At 36.6% G+C, this 19,741-nt stretch overlaps 3 protein-coding genes across 4 annotated transcripts; 2 read left to right on the forward strand and 1 right to left on the reverse strand.

The window, feature by feature from the left end:
* Positions 1-208: 208 nt before the first annotated feature.
* cptp (ceramide-1-phosphate transfer protein) lies at positions 209-1,520 on the forward strand. Its single transcript, XM_056257879.1, has 2 exons — positions 209-484; positions 768-1,520. The coding sequence occupies exons 1-2, from the start codon at positions 372-374 to the stop codon at positions 1,288-1,290; spliced, it is 636 nt and encodes a 211-aa protein (XP_056113854.1). The 5' UTR covers positions 209-371; the 3' UTR covers positions 1,291-1,520.
* Positions 1,521-3,106: 1,586 nt separating this feature from the next.
* Positions 3,107-4,865, forward strand: ubxn10 (UBX domain protein 10). Of its 2 annotated transcripts, none has more exons than XM_056257880.1 (2): positions 3,107-3,247; positions 4,120-4,865. In XM_056257880.1, exon 2 carries the CDS (start codon positions 4,126-4,128, stop codon positions 4,786-4,788), a length of 663 nt encoding a protein of 220 aa, XP_056113855.1. In that variant the 5' UTR covers positions 3,107-3,247; positions 4,120-4,125; the 3' UTR covers positions 4,789-4,865. The 2 variants fall into 2 exon arrangements, with proteins under 2 accessions (XP_056113855.1, XP_056113856.1); XM_056257881.1 differs by having other exon boundaries at positions 4,143-4,865.
* A 1,369-nt stretch (positions 4,866-6,234) lies between these two features.
* ddx19a (DEAD-box helicase 19a) lies at positions 6,235-19,312 on the reverse strand. The gene is made up of 12 exons (XM_056258030.1): positions 19,209-19,312; positions 18,658-18,721; positions 17,846-17,878; positions 17,468-17,603; positions 16,807-16,899; positions 16,275-16,377; positions 13,515-13,629; positions 13,249-13,426; positions 12,049-12,286; positions 11,803-11,965; positions 8,661-8,852; positions 6,235-6,513 (listed from the first exon to the last, which is right to left on the reverse strand). The coding sequence occupies exons 1-12, from the start codon at positions 19,263-19,265 to the stop codon at positions 6,452-6,454; spliced, it is 1,434 nt and encodes a 477-aa protein (XP_056114005.1). The 5' UTR covers positions 19,266-19,312; the 3' UTR covers positions 6,235-6,451.
* Between the last annotated feature and the right edge of the window lie 429 nt (positions 19,313-19,741).

Below are 19,741 nucleotides of genomic sequence, written 5' to 3' on the forward strand. Positions count from 1 at the left end.
CATAAAAAAAGCTAGAAAGAATTGACGTCAAATGTCACGTCGTTGCGTGAATGCGTCATCAAATTCCCCCAAACAACCGTAGACGGCCAAGAACCAACGTCCAATCACATGGCCATTGTATACCATGTGACATAAAAAATGTGATTTGATTGGCCTAATGTTGCCTACGTTGCTTAAAGAATGCAGGAAATCGCAGAAGAGAGGATCAAAGGGAGAGCAAAGCCTTTTAATGATATGATCCCAAAGAAGAGCATATACGATACTTTTTACTTGCTAATTAATAAATAAGGACTTTTATTCCCTGTTATAAGGATTAGTCAACAAAAAAATCTTTCGTTTATTTCGTGGTAGTTGAATAAGAAATTACAAAAATGGCAGATACATTCAGTCTTCAGAGGGTTTTAGAAACATTCAGATCAAGCCTAACTGAGAATAAGGAGGTTTACATTAAATATTATATTGCAGGATGGAAAGAGCTGGTCAGGTGGGTGCATGTTTTATTATTGTTTTACATAATGGTCTTATAGGGATACTTTGAAAAGGTTTGCCACGACTCTTGAAATATGAAATGATTTCAAGACCTGTACAATTTATCTCAATTCAAAAGTCATATTGCCCATTTAAAAGTGTCTAATGCTCAGACATAGAAATATCTAATAGCAAATGTCTGGAAAAGTAATGAAAGAATTAATTAGTACAAAAATGTATAAATACTGTCTAAATATGGATTGCCTGATAATGGAGTGCCTGCTCTTTTTCCATACCAGCTTCATGAACAGTTTAGGGAATGTGTTTTCCTTCATCTCCAAGGATGTGATCTGCAAAATCCAGATCCTAGAGAACTTCCTTTCAGGAGAAAATGGATCCCACTATGTCACCATCCAGTCCATGGTGAAGTATGAGCTGGAAAATGAGCTGGTGGACCTCACCAAAAGAGGCAGCCACCCAGAATCCGGTTGCCGGACTCTTCTGAGGCTCCATCGTGCTCTGCGCTGGCTGGAGCTCTTCCTCGAGAGACTGCGGACCAGCGCCGAGGACGGCAAGACCTCCGTCATGTGTTCGGATGCCTATAACGAGTCTCTGGCTCAGCACCACCCCTGGCTCATCCGGAAAGCTGTCGGCGTGGCCTTCTGTGCACTTCCAGGGCGAGACACCTTCTTTAATGTGATGAATGCGGGAGATCAGGTGCAGGTGGTTGCTCTGTTAGGAGAGTCTTTGCCCCTCATCTCTGAAGTATACCAGATCACAGAAGACTTATATGCCAAGAACAACCTCCTGGAGTTACCATAGATTCCTTCCACTAATTAATACATAGTTCTAGTGGCACATACTCACTTATTCACTATAAACATGGACTTATTTTACTGTCTGGCTGTAAAAAGTTCATTCATTTGGTTTGCCGAAGGCACATGCAATATGCAGATTTAATGCACATTTTAAGCAGGGATCTGCTCGTTTTACACTACTTTGTTGGCCGAGTGGACATTAAACGCTGGGTATATTTGAATATATTTGAGCATAGGGAACAATATAAATGTTTATTTAAAGCTACAAGATGTTTATGATATATATTTTAATTTAAATTTAAAGTGCTGTATATTTGAATATAGCCTATAGGTCATTTACCTTTTCCTCGAATGTTAATTATCTTATTGGTGATAATGTTATTTCACTTGAATTCATGTTGAATGTGTGTCTTTGCTGAAACTACAAGATTTGGTTGATATAATATGCAATGCATGCAATAATTAAATATAATAAAATCTGTGTTTTTGTCATGGTTATTCTTATATTATATCTTGCATTTAGAGGAATACAAACATTGTGTTTTAAACTTAAGCAACTTTAAAAAAAAACTTTCCAGAAGATGAAATGCAATACTTTTTACATTTACAATTTCATTTACAGTTTGACAAACAGCACACCTCTTAATAAGCCATTTATGAAGTGCATTTTTGGATATTATTCATATTTAGCACAAAGCTTCCATCCAAAATACATTTGAGATTTGCAAACTTTAGTTTACCAGCATAGATACTTAATCATTCTGACACATTAATGCCAACATCCGGCTGCAATATGTTAACTTTAGAGGTAATCATTGTTGAACTTTTGTTCACACCTTTTAAACTGCAATTATTAATGCCTCTATAGTAAAATTTGCACCAAGATGCACAATTATCTGGTCAAAAAGTCCCACATAATTTCATGAGTAATGATATGAATAGAGCAGACTTTTCCACAGCAGCACCAGTGGACTCAAATGAGAAGCATATTGAAAAGAAAACTAAAAAACAAATAAATTAATTCTTGAAACAGCACTGCATTGAAATACAAAAAAAGGTAACACTTTACAATAAGGTTCATTAGTTAACATTAGTGAACTACCTTAGTTAACATGAACTAAGAATGAACAATACTTCTTTAGCGGTTTTTAATCTTAGTTAATGTTAATTTCAACATTTACTAAAACGTTATTACAATCAAAAGTTGTATTTGTTAACATTAGTTAATGCACTGTGAACTAACATGAACAAACAATGAACAGCTGGATTTTTATTAACTAACATTGAACAAATATTAATAAATACTGTAACAAATGTTTTGCTCATGGTTAGTTCATGTTAGTTAACTAATGTTAACTAATGAACCTTATTGTAAAGTGTTACCAAAAAAACAAAAACAATAGAAGAAAGGAAAGGGGGAAATTAAACAGGTAATGGATGCCCAATAAGAAAGGTAAGAACATAATTCTTAAGAAATTCGTTAGTCTTATTATTTATGTATGAAAAATCTGAACAAGAAAGACTTATCTAGGCAGTATTAAGAAATTTGTTCTTGTGAATAATAATACAAAAAGTTTAACGGCATGGTTACTGCCAGAGAAATAAATAAATATATTTCAGAAAAAAGTAAATCGCATTTTTAGAAGGAGATAAGTTAGATAACAACCTGAAGGAGATGTATCTGACTGCAGTGGTAAAATGAATGTTTACAGAATACATATAAGTTGGAAAAATCTGCAAACGTGACCGTTTGGGACCTAGTTGGATATTGTTTCTTTCCAGTGAATACTGTCAAAAACGTTGTGCCAGTAGGTAATTGTTTACAAAAAAGCTCGCACTTCCGCTTCAGACGCGTTGCCACGGAGACGCCAGCGCGTCGCAACACTAGCGCCTGAGGAGAAAATGCCTCCTCGCTTGATCTCTTCAACAACGACTGAAAGAAGCAAAACAACAATATAAAGGTACGACATATCTAAGATTTTACAATATAACGATTATTTATTGAATATTTGACCAACTTTAACCTATAAACAGAACCCTATTGAAGTTATTTGCATTGCATAAGGTAACGTTAGTTGGTCTGTCTGTCTGACTAGCAGCTATCTATTTATCTAACGTTATCTGTCTGTCTATCTATCTATCTATCTATCTATCTATCTATCTATCTATCTATCTATCTATCTATCTATCTATCTATCTATCTATCTATCTATCTATCTATCTTGTCTTATCTGTCTATCTATCTGTCTGTCTGTCTGTCTGATCTATCTGTCTATCTATATATCTATCTATCTATCTATCTATCTGTCTGTCTATCTATCTATCTATGTCTGTCATCTATCTATCTATCTATCTATCTATCTATCTATCTATCTATCTATCTATCTATCTATCTATCTATCTATCTATCTATCTCTGTCTTCTATCTATCTATCTATCTATCTATCTATCTATCTATCTATCTATCTATCTATCTATCTATCTATACATATGTCTGTCATCTATCTATCTATCTATCTATCTATCTATCTATCTATCTATCTATCTATCTATCTATCTATCTATTTATACATATGTCTGTCATCTATCTATCTATCTGTCTGTTTGTCTTCTATCTATCTATCTATCTATCTATCTATCTATCTATCTATCTATCTATCTATCGATCTGTCTGTTTGTCTTCTATCTACCTATCTATGTCTATCTATCTATCTATGTCTATCTATCTATCTATCTATCTATCTATCTATCTATCTATCTATCTATCTATCTATCTATCTATCTATCTATCTATCTGTCTGTCTGTCTGTCTTCTATCTATCTATCTGATCAGAATTCAATGTCCTCTGGAGACAGGATGCATGTGACCAGACCCAAGTCTTCTAAGGGGCGCAGCAGACCCATGATGGCTCAAACTTTGAGTGTGGATCCACCTTCTCAGCCCTCGTCTCTTTCACCCCAACCTCCAGCTGCCAAGTCCAATGACAGGTCAAACCAGAGCCTTCGATCCCGAGCCATTCTGAGATGCGGCAGTCAAACAAGTACAGACGTACTCACTGACAGACTCCCGGATGAGCCTGTCTCACTCAACAAATACAGAGTTCTGCCATCCATAGAGAAAAAAACAGCTACTGACCGGAAGTTCAGTCAAGGTGACAGCAGCCACACGATATGTCAACACACGTCACATGTCCACACAAAGGCCCGGCAGGATGTGATGTCAGAGGGGACAGGAAGTGAGACAGAGGACTCAGGTCTGCTGCTTGCTATCAGAACTCCATGCGGTCAGAGATTCAAGTGCAATTTCCGGCCAACAGACCAGCTCCGGGGGGTCCTATCAGCCGCAGAGGAGGAATTCGGGGAGAGGTTTGACAACTGTGTGATTGAGACTATGGATGTACCACGCAGGACTTTTACAAACCTTACAATGAGCTTGGCTCAATGTGGTGTCCTAAACAAATCAGTTTTATGCATTTCCCAAGAAGACACAGATTTAACTTGAAACATTAATGTAGGGCAACTTTCTATGGACACTCGAATAAAACACAAAAATACAGATTTGCTGTCCGATAAACATTTCAAATTATGAATTACATACCTCATGATTAAATATGTGATTGTAAAATTTGTATATATCTAATCAGTTTAAGTTAAAAGAGTTAGAGAATGACATTACAAATAACATTAGATTGAACTGAAGGCAAAACAAATTTTTTTTGGGGTCATATTCATGCCAAAGTCAACTGGGAAAAATGAGTTATTACAGTTATCTAGATAAAAGTTTATATATTATAGATAAAAAGTTGTTTAGAGAAAATTAAACTTATTTCTGAGACCATTAAGACTTTTTGAACTGATATTATTTTCTTGATGATTAAAAACATTTCCCCAATATGAAAGTTGTTTTCTTTATGCAAAATAATGACAATGAATAATTCTGACACAAACTGCACGCCGGATGCATGTTCAAACATCTGCAAACTTGTTAAAAGTGCTCAAAGTGTTTCTCACAATAAATGCAAGGAGTTGGAAAGACCAAAAAAAAGCAACAACAACATAATAAAGTATGAATTCACGCTAAGATTATGACACGTGTTGGGCATTTAATGCTTGCAAAGAAGTGAAAATGATTGATAACAGCACACAGAAATGAGCCATCTGGTAGTTTTATTAATATAAGAATATAGAGGAAACAACTATAAAACCCTAAATGCAGCAAAAGTACAAAAAAAACTGAAACGCTAAATGCAATCGCAAATGGGTTTCAGTCAAACAAAGTGCATTACTTTGAGCCGCAAAAATGTAAACAAACTAAAATAATTTTGCTTTTCGCAAACAAGAGTAGAGCAGCCATTCCTAACAATATAGCTACAAAACAACAATCACTCTTCAGTAGCTCTTTGTAAAAGTGCTGCATTTCCTGCAACGGAACAGAACATGCTAGCAAATGTTCCAACAATTCAGTGCAACTTAAAACTCAAACTAATATTTGGTCTTTCTGAACAGAACAAAACAAACTCTTTCTTCCTCCACAAGGTTTTTGCAGTTCAAGTATAATGGCATCTTTATCACAATAATACTCTTAATAAGTCTCATTACAAAATGTCTATTTATTCTGAAGTGCTCTTGAGGAATGTTAGTTTTTTGAGTTGGTCTTAAGGGACCGTGTCATTTGTGCGCTTTATAATTTGGTGCGAATTAGTAGGCAAGCTGAAGTCTATGAAATCCCAATGGTTAATTATATGTACCCGCGATTCTCTTCCTCGCTGACTTTTCTCTTCTCAGATACTGTGATAGAATAAATACTGAAGTCTGTTATGATTCTATTCACACGTAAGACCAAAAGGTATTGCAACACTGCAAGATATGCTTCATTAGTCAAGTAGATAACAGACAAAATGCCTGCGTTAAACTGTCTTCAGTAAACAAGATTAAATGTAGGAATTAGTATTGCAATTCACTTCTAAATCAAAACACACTCTGTCAAATGCAAACTGACTCAAAAGGTCCTGTAATAACTAGAAGGTTAGAATCAAAACTATTTGGCATTAAGCTTTAGTCGAAGCGCATTCTTTTGATTATGCACCGATAATCGATGTAAACATCATAAGGTAACAGCAGAACTGATTTTTATGCAAATTATGTGGATTTCGCTCTTCATCACTTCAGTTGGCGATTCTTTCAATTTCGTCGAGATCATCCGTGTCCAGCCTCACAATTTTCTTATCTGTTGGGAAAAACAAACAAATAAATAAAACAATCCAATATTCATTTGATAATTATTCATTATATTGTCATTTATATACATTAATATCCATTAATTAATTATTCAATAAAAATGTGCATTATATATGTAAGGGATAATCCACGGCTAGCCATGCATTAAAGGATTTTAATGCACGACGTAGAGGCGCGCGTCGGGTGGTTGCCTCTACGTCGTGCATTAAAATCCTTTAATGCATGGCTAGCCGTGGATTATCCCGCTTATACCTCGATTGTTTGCCAAGTTAAAAAGAAGTTAAAGCAGTAACTGATGTTTACAATGTAATTTTTTTAACAGACGTGTAAAAATGACAGTTATTTTCTTAAGTTACGGCTCGTTAGTTCTAGCACTCCGTCCGCTTTAAATAAAGTGGAGCCATCGGATTGCTTTTATTTGAATGAATTATCACATTTATTTAAATTCATTATTAAAAGAGAGAGACAGAGAACTGAAAGAGAAGGAAGAGAGAGAGAGAGAGAGAGATATGCGTGCGCGAGTTACCTGTGAGCGTCTCTTCTTTAAAGTCTACAGTCCCCTCGTTGCTTAAGCATAGCTAACTTAATGATTCATGGATTTATTAAAATTATTTATGAATGACAGGCAACACTGACAGTGACAAGGCAATCTTTATTTGAACTAATAATGTCATTTATTTAAATGAATTAGCTGTATGTCAAACCAAACTTTTACACGGATGATGAACACTGGTGTCTTTTCCATTTTTCCTGTAGCGCTTTAAAACTGATTTAAAGACGGCATTGCTTGACTTGAAGTATTGAAGCCCATATGATGTTGTATTTTGTAATGTTACGGTTTATACCTGCTCTGAGACGCATCAAACTTGCAACACTGTATTCGCGTCCAGCGGTAGACTGAACAGAGGCATAAAACCCCCAGCAATGTCCCATTTAAAAGAGGCGCAGAGTAGGTCTCGAAATCACAATTGTTCTGTCTTTGACGCAAAAAGTCACTGAAAGTGTTAACTGCCCATTTAGTTGTCTTTTTCGTATTGACCTCATCTTTGTCGTCTTCGATCTTATCTAGCTCTGTCTTTTCCCTCAAAAAAAGCCTAAAACTTAAGTAGCCTAATATACAGTATTTCGTTGTCACCCTGCCTCTCCAAATGCAAAACTGACATTAACAAACTGCAATAATGCAGTAACAGCTGAAAAAGTACTTGGGTGTGTGTTTTATTTTATATTTACCGGTCAATAATGCAATCGCTGCTGTCTGTCCCATAGAAGAACAATGACAGCCAGGGTATGTTTTGGAACTATTTGGGCTTACATGAACCACGTGACAGCCGTCGCGGCGACATCAAAGAGCGTCGTAACTCTTTCTCTCTATGGCTCTGAGCCTACCTAAATAAACGTTTTCATATGTCTCGCTCTCTCACTCTTTTGCAAGTGTAACTCTGTTACTACGGTTACCAATGTTTATAGTAGCGGAATAATTTCGAACTGTAATCGAACTGACTGGAACTACCTGTGCATTAAACGGTTTTACTGCACACCTTCCAGCCAATCAGAATCGAGTATTTAAACACCCCGTGGTATAAATATATATATATATACACACATACACACTATATTATAATTAATAATAACATGTGTAACAATTATGTATATAACTCAGGGTTATTATAGTTCACTAAAACTAGAACAGAAACCATAAGCAGGTTTGTTTCTTGAAATAAAATAAACATTACAAATAAAATATACAAATAAACAGAGCAATTCCAAGAGGGTCCTCACACCATCGGTGCTTGGGCCCTAAAAAGGCAACATTTCTAATTTTCATTTAGTTTAAAACAGTTGAAAATAAAAATGAATAAACTAAAATCAACCAAAAACTATTAAAAATGACAAAAACACAACAAAATGACTAAAACTTAAAATGAAAAATATAAAAATAAACACGGATTCAAATTATTAATAAACACAATAATAGTATTTCAATGATACAACAATAACACTGATATAAATTATATAAAAAAAAGAATAATTATAAAAATTAATTACAATTTATAATTACTCACTATTTCTGTAATTCATTAAAAATAACAATTATTGGGTGAACTATTCTTTTAAGAGATAAACTAATAGACTTACTAAAATGCCTCTCGTATGTCTTGAGAATCTCCATGTTGCGCTGACTGTCCACCATGTTGACAGCGAGTCCTCTCTTGCCAAAGCGTCCGGTCCTACCGATCCGGTGGAGGTACGTTTCGTTGTCTGGATTGCCATCTTTGTCCAGTGGAAGGTCAAAGTTGATCACCACTGACACTTGCTCAACATCAATACCTGTGGATGGACCGCTTGATTATTTGAAGATGGCAGAATTTACACAGTAGCCCTGTTTACACCTGGTATTAAGATAAGTTGTGGCCGATCGGATCACAAGTGGATGACGCTAAATACAGGTAAACGGGGTCTAAACCGGTTTGATCTTGTCCACTTTTGACCACTTCCAGAGGTAGTTGAAAACTCATTCGACCAGATGGATTGCTTTCGTAGTGTGCAACAGCACATGTGGTCATACAGCCACTAAAGACGCCAACTCTCCGCCTACTGGGCTAATGGGTAAACATTATGGGAAGTGCGCTAGTCAGACAGGATTTAATCTTTGTCGGCTGAAGACCCAAGTTTGGTTTGAAGATGAAAAACGTACCAAGTACAATGTCTCACCATTCCTGATTTCTGACACTCACTCACAGCGTTCAGCTGGTCTTGTGGCTGTCAGAGCAGAAATTAAAGCTGATGCTCTCTGTATGTTCATATGCGCGCTCATATGTAAATTGCGAGAGCTTATTTTGTTGATTTAGATTGAAAGAGCTGGAAAAAAAACCCTATACATTTACCCGCCCGTAGACCCTTCCCTCGAAGAAATCAGGACAGAAGTGGTTGAAAGTGGTCAAAAGAGGCAGATCAAAACACCAGGGCCCGTATTCATAAAGATTCTAAGAATCCTCTCAGAAAACTCTTAATTTAGCTTAAAAACTTTTACCTAGGAGTCTTAACTTAAGAGCGATTCGGGAACGATCTGAGAGCAACTCTGAGTAAGGAAAAGACAAAAACTTTCATCTTAGTGAGGAGGCGGGGCTGACCCCGTTGCTATGTATGACACAATCTTTTGAAGACTGTGATTGGTTGGTTGTCCAAGAAGGGAAAAAAAAAGAGCCATTTTACTCACACACACACACGCACATTATATTTATGTATATAAATCCTTTTTTTTACCTTGCTGTTAATTTCCTAAGGTATTTGATTGGCTTAGAATGATAAAAATTGTCCCACTCTTTCCAATTACACTGATTGCTGTCTATTTAAGTGGTGGTTTAAATGTTTGTTTTAATATAGCAAACATGAATTAAAAAACAAGAAAGACGAGAAAGCCCGTTTGGTCAGAAGAACCGTGTTTACTGTTAGCCCAGTTAGTGGATGAACACTAGGCCACCATTAAAGGAAAATTCGGGCCGGGTGTCACAGCATGGAGCGAGAAGCGGACGTGGGAGCTTATAGCGCAAATTATTAACGGTTCATTGCCCTGCTTGTGCGCACCAGGGAAGCCTGCTATTCATAACTGCAGTTTTTTGAGCCTGCAAGGTGGGAATGAATGTCCAGAGGAAACTAAATGAAATACGACACAATAAGAGGTTCTGAAAGTGCTGTAATGTTTGTGATCACTGCTTACAGAAGGTTGTGACAGACCCAAATCACTGCTGCTTTATTGCATTTTCCCATTTGCCAAATATCTTAATGTAGTGATTACTTTCATTTCTGGCGTTATGGCATTCCTGCGCTGTGTCGGAGATATTAGCGTGTCTCTAATAAGATCAGTAACAAACATGATCCCTGCACGATCTCATCTATAGCGTCTTATTAACTCACTGTCATCCATTGTCTGCATCACATTTCTTCTCCCTCTTCATCGTTCTGCCATCTCGCCTCTGCTAAAGAAACTCTTAAAAGTCCTCATCCGTGCTCCTAACAATTTTGACCTTAAGACCTCTTTTAACCCTCTAGGCGCCACGGTCGAGTTTACTCGACAAGATGCGACACTGAATAAAACGGCCGATTTTGTCAAATTGGGTGTCAAATTTCGTTCGACCTCCCCTCCACTGGATGGCAGACATGTCATACTTCATCCCCGAATCAAAAAAACGTCATGTTTCTATACAAAATGTTCGAGTTAGAGCGCATTGAATCAGTGCGATCAAAAGCGGAGCTAGTGTGCGAGTGAGCCATTTTATCAGAGCCTCTCCGCGATCGCGGCGACAGTATTGTGGTGGAGACTTTGTCTAATACCACTGGGTATGTTAGACGAGGTCGAAGTATTCATAGGACAGTTAGGAGACAACGTGGAGGCAGGGTGAGGAGTCGCAATGACAATGACAGTAGTTCGAGCTGTGCACACTCGGCGCGCGCGCGAGGCAGATCTGGCCGCGCTGCTCGTATCATCTCACTCATGATCTGTGCGAGTGAGCGTTTGAACTAAACAGGTCTTGTCTACTTGTGTTTGTATGTCATATGAATAATATATATGTGCCCCATACATGGAATCAGAGTGCCTACTGTATTTAGTAAATGGAAAATCTCTACAGCAAAAGGCCAACCACTACATGCATTCGGTTTGTTTCTAACATTTATTAGTAATGATTTACACAGTTTGTTTACTACTTACTATATACCTGAGCATTCAGCATTGTGCAATATAGCATACAGAAGGTGATGGACATTTTTTGGGGAAAGAAGTGCTGCATTTTATAATTTAAACATTTGACTTTTTAATGAAAATTCTATAATCCAAGATTGCCACCACCATATGACGTCATAATATGCCAATTAGATGGGAAAATGTAATCCCTACATAAACTTTGGGTCATCCTTAATATTTCTCTAATTTACAGAAAGTCTCTATCTTTTATCACTTTTAAGATATAGCCTTTTGAAATCAAGATGTCGAAATCGAGCGTTTTAGGAAAAAACCTCTGGCGCCTAAAGGGTTAAGGGTTAAGATGCTTTCTGAATTACTTTTTTCTTTACTTGGGATTTTTTCTATAATTTTAAGAGTAAACGCCCACAGTTCTAAGAATTTTGTCACTAGGAGCTACTCTTTGCATTAAGATTCTTTATGAATACGGGCCCTGGTGTAAATGGGGCCATAGAGTAGTTATATTACAAATAATTAGAATAGCATATTCTATCAAGGATGTAAAAATCTGATTATATGTATATGAGGTAGTGTACTTGCCTCTTGCACAGACATTAGTAGTGATGAGAACTTTCTCCTTGCCATCTCTGAAACGTTCAATAACCGCTGCTCTCTGCTCAACCACCATTTCCCCGCTGAGGAGCGCCACCTGGTGGCCCTCTTTAGACAGCTGGCCGGAAAGCCAGTTGGCCATTTTTCGAGTCTGAGAAAAGACGATAACATAAGATGATTGAGTGAAAGAAACAAATAAACACAGAAATATCAACCAGAGGCAAACAGGCTCACATGACAGAAGATCATAGCTTGTGCGATAGTGATGGCTCCATAGATGTTGCAGAGCGCGCTGAACTTGTCCTCCTTGCAATTGCAGAGCACATAATACTGCTTGATAGTGTCCAGCGTCTCCTCTTCACGTTTTAGCTTGATGATGTTGGGATCCGGCACGACCCGCTCGGCAAACTTCCACACAGAGTCCTCAAAGGTAGCAGAGAAAAGTAACATCTGACAGCCTTTGGATAGCATTCTGTAAGAGACAGGAAATAAAAACCGTTTATACTCAATCTAATGCTAAACCATGTTGCCAATTTTTACATTTTAAGTTAGTTTTAAAAGTCTTGAACCAAAAAGCCAGAGAAGCTTAAGGATAAATGTGTTGTTATTTTTGTGGAAAATATGCAAAACGATTAGTGGGAAATAAGAATGTCAAGAAATGTTATCTTTGTCTTCATATAAAAAAAAAAAAAAAAAAGCTCAGATTTAATGACTAATTTAATTTAAAACAAAAATAAAAGTTGTGTAAGAAGGAAAATATTTTCCTAGCACCTCGAAAACAAGTGTCCACGGAATCAATTAAAAATTTTAAAATAATTTAAGACTATAAAAAAGTATTTATTTTACAAATATAATTTTAATCATGACTATTGTGATGTTTTCTTGGGGTTTGACCTAAAAACTTTAAATGTAAAAAAAGGTCAAATGATGGGACATTTTTTAAGATACATAATTTTGATACTTGAGGGTCATGAGGGGTCTACACATGAACTTGCAGTCATAATATCAATTCCTGCTTTGTCATTTTTATGTTACAACAACAAAATGGCATCCTTTCATGTTGGATATAAACAATTCTCAAATACTAACAGTTTTTTAAAAGAAAAATGCCTCTCTGCCAAAGTAAAAAGAAAAAAATTATAATTATTATTTTTAAACTTTAAGCAAAGTTCTTTCAAGAATTTCAGCATTGTAAAAAAGAAAATACACATTTTCAAACAAATATCAGATCAGAAAATCATGCACATATTTAAAAAGGTGTTATCAAGTCATTATATGAAATGCATTTTTAATGTTTTAAATAATAATAATAAATTAATTATTAGATCCAGACACACACAAAAAAAGTTCATTATAGATCATGTAATCAGCAGTCTGTCTGTATGCATTTGCCTGGTTTGAAAGCCAATTCTCCAAACACTAGGGAGAGTTCACCTCTGAATGCGGATGCTCTGGTCTTGGTGTCCCTGTGTGGCGATCATGACATCAGCCTCGTCCAGAACAAACACTTTGATCTTTTTCGGGTCGATGAGCTTCAGCTTGACGCACCAGTCCAGAACTGTCCCAGGTGTGCCGATGACGATCTGCTCCTTGATCTTAACGCCACGCTCCACTGACAGAGGGCACAGCAGCAATCATGCATTTAGATCTGGTTTCCATATGTTTACGCAATATTCTGAGGCTTAATTTAAGCCACTTACTTTTATGTCCTCGAACAGCAAATGCCAGTTTAACTTCAGGGTAAAACTGGCCCATTTGCGCGATGACTTTACCCGTCTGCAGAGCGAGCTCATATGTAGGAGAAATGCACAAACACTGGAAGAAAGACACAGATTGGACACCAAAGTATTATCAACATTTACTTATGACTTCATGCAAGAAGATATTTTGCAGATTTGGTTTTCTTTTCTTCCTTTTTTGAAAAACAAAAACCCTTTTTTGTAACTTTGCTTTTCATTTATTACTCATTATTATAGACAAGTGAACAGTCAGTAAACTAATAAGAATACACTAATTACAAGGCTAGATAAATACAATATAACAGTTAAAAATAAAGTAAGGTCTAACAGTAGTATTCAGGTACAGAAATGTAATAATTAAATGTAAAATGACTATATTGTGTTCACTGTATAAATTACATATAGATTAATCTTTGTTAAAGCTGTGTTTTTCACAGTGCATAGTGGGACTTTTTTAGAGAGGGAAGTGAATGTTTCAGTACACTGGTAGGATTTTGCGATTGAGCCCTTAAAATGGCCGACTCCCTGATCAGTGATCTGACTACTGATCTAGGGAGCTGATTCGAGATGCAGACACCCATAGACAGCAGCAGGTATTTTTAGGCTGCTGTCACTTTAAGACTATGCATGGATCCAATATAATGATACACATCCGATATATTTCTCAACTGTTTACGTTCACTTAAAGGGTTAGTTCACCCAAAAATGAAAATTATGTCATTAATGACTCTCCCTCATGTCGTTCCAAGCCCGTAAGACCTCCGTTCATCTTCGGAACACAGTTTAAGATATTTTAGATTTAGTCTGAGAGTTTTCTGTCCCTCCATTGAAAATGTATGTACGGTATACTGTCCTTGTCCAGAAAGGAAATAGAGACATCATCAAAGCAGTCCATGTGACATCAGTGGGTTAGTTAGAATTTTTGAAGCATCAAAAATACATTTTGGTCCAAAAATAACAAAAACTAAGACATAACCGAGATGAGACTTCCTGAGACAGGTATTTTGACATAATTTTGTGTGTCTGTATCCATTGCAAGGAGACATGAAAGAGGATCAATTTGGTGTTGCGCTCAATCCGATACTGTAACAGCGCGCAAGTACCGAATTGAGTTCTCTTTAGCCTTTTATTGCGCTGGAATGGTTTAAAATAGTTTGAATGTGTGAATTGGCAAGACAAAACGCAGGCAAATGATAAACTTTCACTCTAGGATAGTTAAAGTTTGCAATTAATCCTCAAATCACAAGCGTGCCGAACCGTGGGGCCAGGTCTGTATGGATCACAGATTAACTATGATCACCCAGTTTAGAAAGACAAGAGGCCAGGCCTGGCGCCAGGACACATGAATTGGGGGGCATTTATATTTCTCGGGGGCTGGCGATCGGGAGATGAAGCATTATCTAATAAAAATATGCACTAATTTGCATAAAAGTCCAGAACAGAAATCGGAACATTGGATCAAGTCAGGTTCAAAAATCTTGTTTCATTTTGTTGACATATTAGAGTTTAAAGATGGGATTTTGTATATCTATTTGTATCAATCCATAAATCAGAAAATACTGTCTACAGCCAGGAAAGAAAATTCACCATATTTTTTTTAGGATTAAAATGTTAGAAAAATCAGGCAATTTATATACAGGAAAAAAACTGGAAAGTTTGGTGTATGAGAAAACGGCCTTAAAAAATATTTATCGTAATTGAAATCTACAGATGCAGACTAAATGTAATAAAATAAACACTTAGGGTGCTTTCACACCTGCCTCATTTAGTTCGGTTGAATGGCACTAGAGTTCCTTTTCCCCCTTGGTGCGGTTCGTTTGGGCAGGTGTGAATGCAGCAATCGCACTCGGGTGCGCACCAAACAAGCGTACCGAGACCTCCTCAAAGATGTGGTCTCGGTATGCTTTCAAACGAACTCTGGAGCGGTTCGTTTCTGGTGAGAACGTGATCCGACCTCGAACTGACCCAACTGCCAAAGAACTGCACATTTTTGGACTAAACCAGCTGCCGTAGTCAAACAAAATGATTATTTAGATTGTCAATAGCGCTCCCTTTATATTAAGCCATGACTGACTTACCGCGTTCTGCACTCTCATCATAAACACTGAAGTTGTCCGCACTGCACAGTGAATATCTTATTTATATTGCGTCTAGACTGTGTTGTTTATGAGGGGATTTGCGAAAGGATAAAGCTCGTGCGGATTCTGAACATACATTGTGAGCGAATTATTCGCATGTCTGCCGGATTTTCCTCCTCTTTGTTTACTTCCAGGAGTTCTGTTGGAATTTTCTCGCACGTTAATTCTGACCAATCGAAGCGCAGTTATGGAAATATGTTCGAGACACATCTGGCCAACGAGTGATGTGGATGTTGTCACGTGACTGCATTTTGGTTCGTTTCATCAACTCATCAACTGATTCGGACCAGAGCAATCAGTGTGGTGTGAAAAGGAACCAAAACGCCTGAAAATGATACAAAGTATAATTTTTCACCCTTAGTCCGGACCAAATGAACGAACTACAGATGTGAAAGCACTCTTAAATGTGCATTTTGGATGTTTTTCTTCCCAGTTGTCTAAAATAAGGCAAGTTATGTAAACAAAATGGCCTAAAATCTCAAAATTGATCAAAGCCTAAAGAAACAATGGTTTTGCCTGTAGTATCTTGCCTTAGGTCAGAATGAAAGGGAACATTACAGTGAATCTCAGTTTTCAAACTCACCTGAGGCCATTTTAAGCCTGGGTCCACATGACTGAGCATGGCCAGCACGAAGGCGGCTGTTTTACCAGTACCAGACTGAGACTGAGCGATCAGATTCTGAGGTCTGCGAATGAAGGAAGGAAACAGTCCGTTCATATGAGTGTTATATGAAACTTACTTCACACTTATACTCTCAGAGATTTCACATAAACTTTATAATGGTCCAATATTGTGCATCAAATATCCAATCTGTGTCAATTACTGTACGTTTATCCAGAACGCCCCACTAATCTCAGTGAGATAAACCACATACGTCTCTCTGCACACGCTCTTTCTGCTCTCTAATGACAAACCACACTTTTAGTAAAACAAAACGAAAGAAATTAACTCCAATTGTGTGAGTATTAATACACACACTCACACAGTGTTATCAGCACCTTTTACATCAAAACATTGTTATGTGGCTAAAATGCAATTCACTTTTCGCCTCAAAACCTCAATATGACATCTGTATTCAACTAAAATTGAATGTATAAAATATATGTGGACTTACGGTTCGGCGAGCATCATGGGAAGGGCATTCTCTTGGATTTTAGAAGGTCTGTTGAAGCCCATTTCATAGACGCCTTTGAGCAACTGAGGTTTCCTGAGTTACAAAAATTGAAACTAATCAAAACATGCGAACCACCCAAGAAGTGTCGAAGCGTCCAAATATAGCGCATTGTCTCATTTCATAATTTTAAATATTCATTGTTCTGAATGCTAGCAATACAAACTCCCATTCAAAAGATAGGGGTTTGGCTCTAATATTCATCACAGCAAAAATACAAAAATACAGTAAAAACAGTATATAAAATATTATTACAATTTAAAATACCAGTTACATGATCCTTCAGAAATCATTCTAATGCGCTGATTTGCTGCTCAAGAAACATTTCTTCTTATTATTATTATTATCATCAATGTTGAAAACAGTTGTGCTGCTGAATATTTTGTGAAAAAGTTATAGTTTTTCAGGATTATTTGATGAATAGAAAGTTAAAAAGAACAGCATTTATTTGAAATAGATTTTTTGTAACAATTTAAAAAGTCTTTCACTTTTGATAAATATAATGCATGCTTTCTGAATAAATAAAAAAAGACCTCAAACAGCAGTGTAAATTCAGTTCTTTTCACTCAGATGTCATTACTTTAACACCATATGAAGTACTCACAGCCTCAGCTCCTCAAACGTCTTGACTGAATACAGTGGTGAGTTTGGGTCTCTCTGAAGAACCTCCACTTGGTTTGTGTTGTTGACCACATTGCTTCTGATTAATTTATTCAGGAGAGACTGTGTGGCTTTGTCCTCTGAAATAGCATATTTGCAAAGAAGCAGGCTTACAATGACGTTTCTTTTTACTGTCAATCAATAAAGCTTCAGTGTCATTTGAATAAATACCATAAGATGCAACCACACACACCTTTTAGACTACTTAAATAGCTCAACAGTGTTAAAGTCAGAATTATTCACAATAGCACTAAATGTGTATTAAGCAAATTAATTGGCTCAATTTTGATTTTATGTTGACTGTAACGGTTTAAAAATGAACCTTTTTCCTCTTCTTCGGGTTTGTCAACATCATCTACATGAGGGGAAAATAAATGACACATAAGAAAATGCAAAGAAGTCTTTTAATGCAATTTTTGCTACCAGTTGTCTTTTGTAGCAACACATCTCTATACATCTTTAATAGTTCACACACAAAAATAATGTAGGCCTACTCACTTTCCAAACCTGTATGTCTTTGTTGCTTAGAGGAACAAAAAAGGACATTTTGAGAGAAAGACTGATTGTTTCTTCTACCAAGAACCAGTTCATTTTAATTCAATGGAAAAAATATGATTCAATCAAAATAGTGCACCAAGGAATGCCGAGGTTATTAGTGATCATAGCATAATTTTGGTCAGTTTCTCATAAAAAGCTGCTATACAGTAAGTGCTGGAGAAGACTTGAAATATACCGCACAAGTCATATGGATATATAGCCTATATTTACTACTCAGCTATTTGTTTATTACTGTAAGTTAGATGTATATTTTTCAATTGCAATTTTGTCTATTTGCACACAATGCTACTATTTGCACTTTTAGCAGATGCTAAACTGCATTTCGTTGCTGAGTATTTGTACTGTGCAATGACAATACAATTCTATCTATCTATCTTTTGACACTTCATAGTGCTTTTGGATACTTTTTGAAGCTTGAAACCTCCAGTTCCCATTCAGTGCAAAAAAAAAAAAAAAATATATATATATATATCTTTGTGTTCCGCAGAAGTCATACAGGTTTGGAACTAACTTACATTTATATTAATTTCTGGGTGAACTATTGTTTTAATGCAATATAATAATGTTAAACGTTACTACCATTAGTCCCATGTAACGTTAAAGCTCCATCTCCCGCTTCCAAAACCCGTGAGTTCTTAATCTGTTCAAACAACATAATTTGCAGTTATAGAAAATATAAATGAGTCAATATTCACTAAAGAACATTCACAAATTAAGCATTTGTCAATAGAAACAACGGTCAATGATTTAACAGTTAAATCAAGTAACGTTAGACATATTTGAAGCTAGTTTAAGTGCTAGCTAGCAAAGACACGTAACGTTAAATTAACTTACACTCACTAGCTTTCAAACAGCACAGACAGAAATCACATAGATGATGAAAGTAATGTCCACTAACTTCATAGTTAAGTGGTTCAAAGTTAAACTGTAGTCCCTAAAATTTACACAGATTTAAAATCTCATACAGGCCGTATCTCAAAACCTAGTTAGAAAGCATTTTGATGGTCAAAACCGTGTTTGGTTCTAGGTAGGAAGCTCATGTGGATTAGAGACGCAGCCCATCCCTGACTCACCGCTGCTAGTGCGCTAATCCGTTACAACACAATTAAAATCACATTTTCACTCACAGACTTGGGTGTAGACTCTTGTTTGTCCACAGCTAAAGCCCACGAATCGGTTGACATGGCTTCTGTCGGAGATATATGAACTATTAAACGGTCTTGATAAGTCTTCAAAATGTGCTGTCCACTTCACCTGACTCAGCTCCACGAGGACGCGCAAACCAAACTGACAGTCGGCGCGCGCACTGAACGTTGTCCGGCCGGAAGTCAGCACATGTTACCCAGTTCCAGTTTACTATCACTGCAAACAATTTCATGTGTAAGTATCCGTGTTGTAGTCTAAACCAGTCTTAAATATTAAACTACTTTAGTCTGTTTTTCTAAAAAGCAATTTGTGCAGAGACAATTATCACGACATTTTCCACTGACTTCACTGTCTGGCGTCTCAGAGGCCTGGTAGACCAACCACATTTCCTTTATTATAATTATTATGTATTTTTTATGCATTAGGTTTAGTCCTCCAAAGTGTACACACAATAAATAAATCAATATTAAACTTTGAAACACATACACACATATCCACTATTTTATGTTATTTA

This window comes from Rhinichthys klamathensis, unplaced genomic scaffold, assembly GCF_029890125.1.
Source record: "Rhinichthys klamathensis goyatoka isolate OS25496 unplaced genomic scaffold, OSU_Roscu_1.1 h1tg000147l_1, whole genome shotgun sequence".
Classification (NCBI taxonomy): Eukaryota; Metazoa; Chordata; class Actinopteri; order Cypriniformes; family Leuciscidae; genus Rhinichthys; species Rhinichthys klamathensis.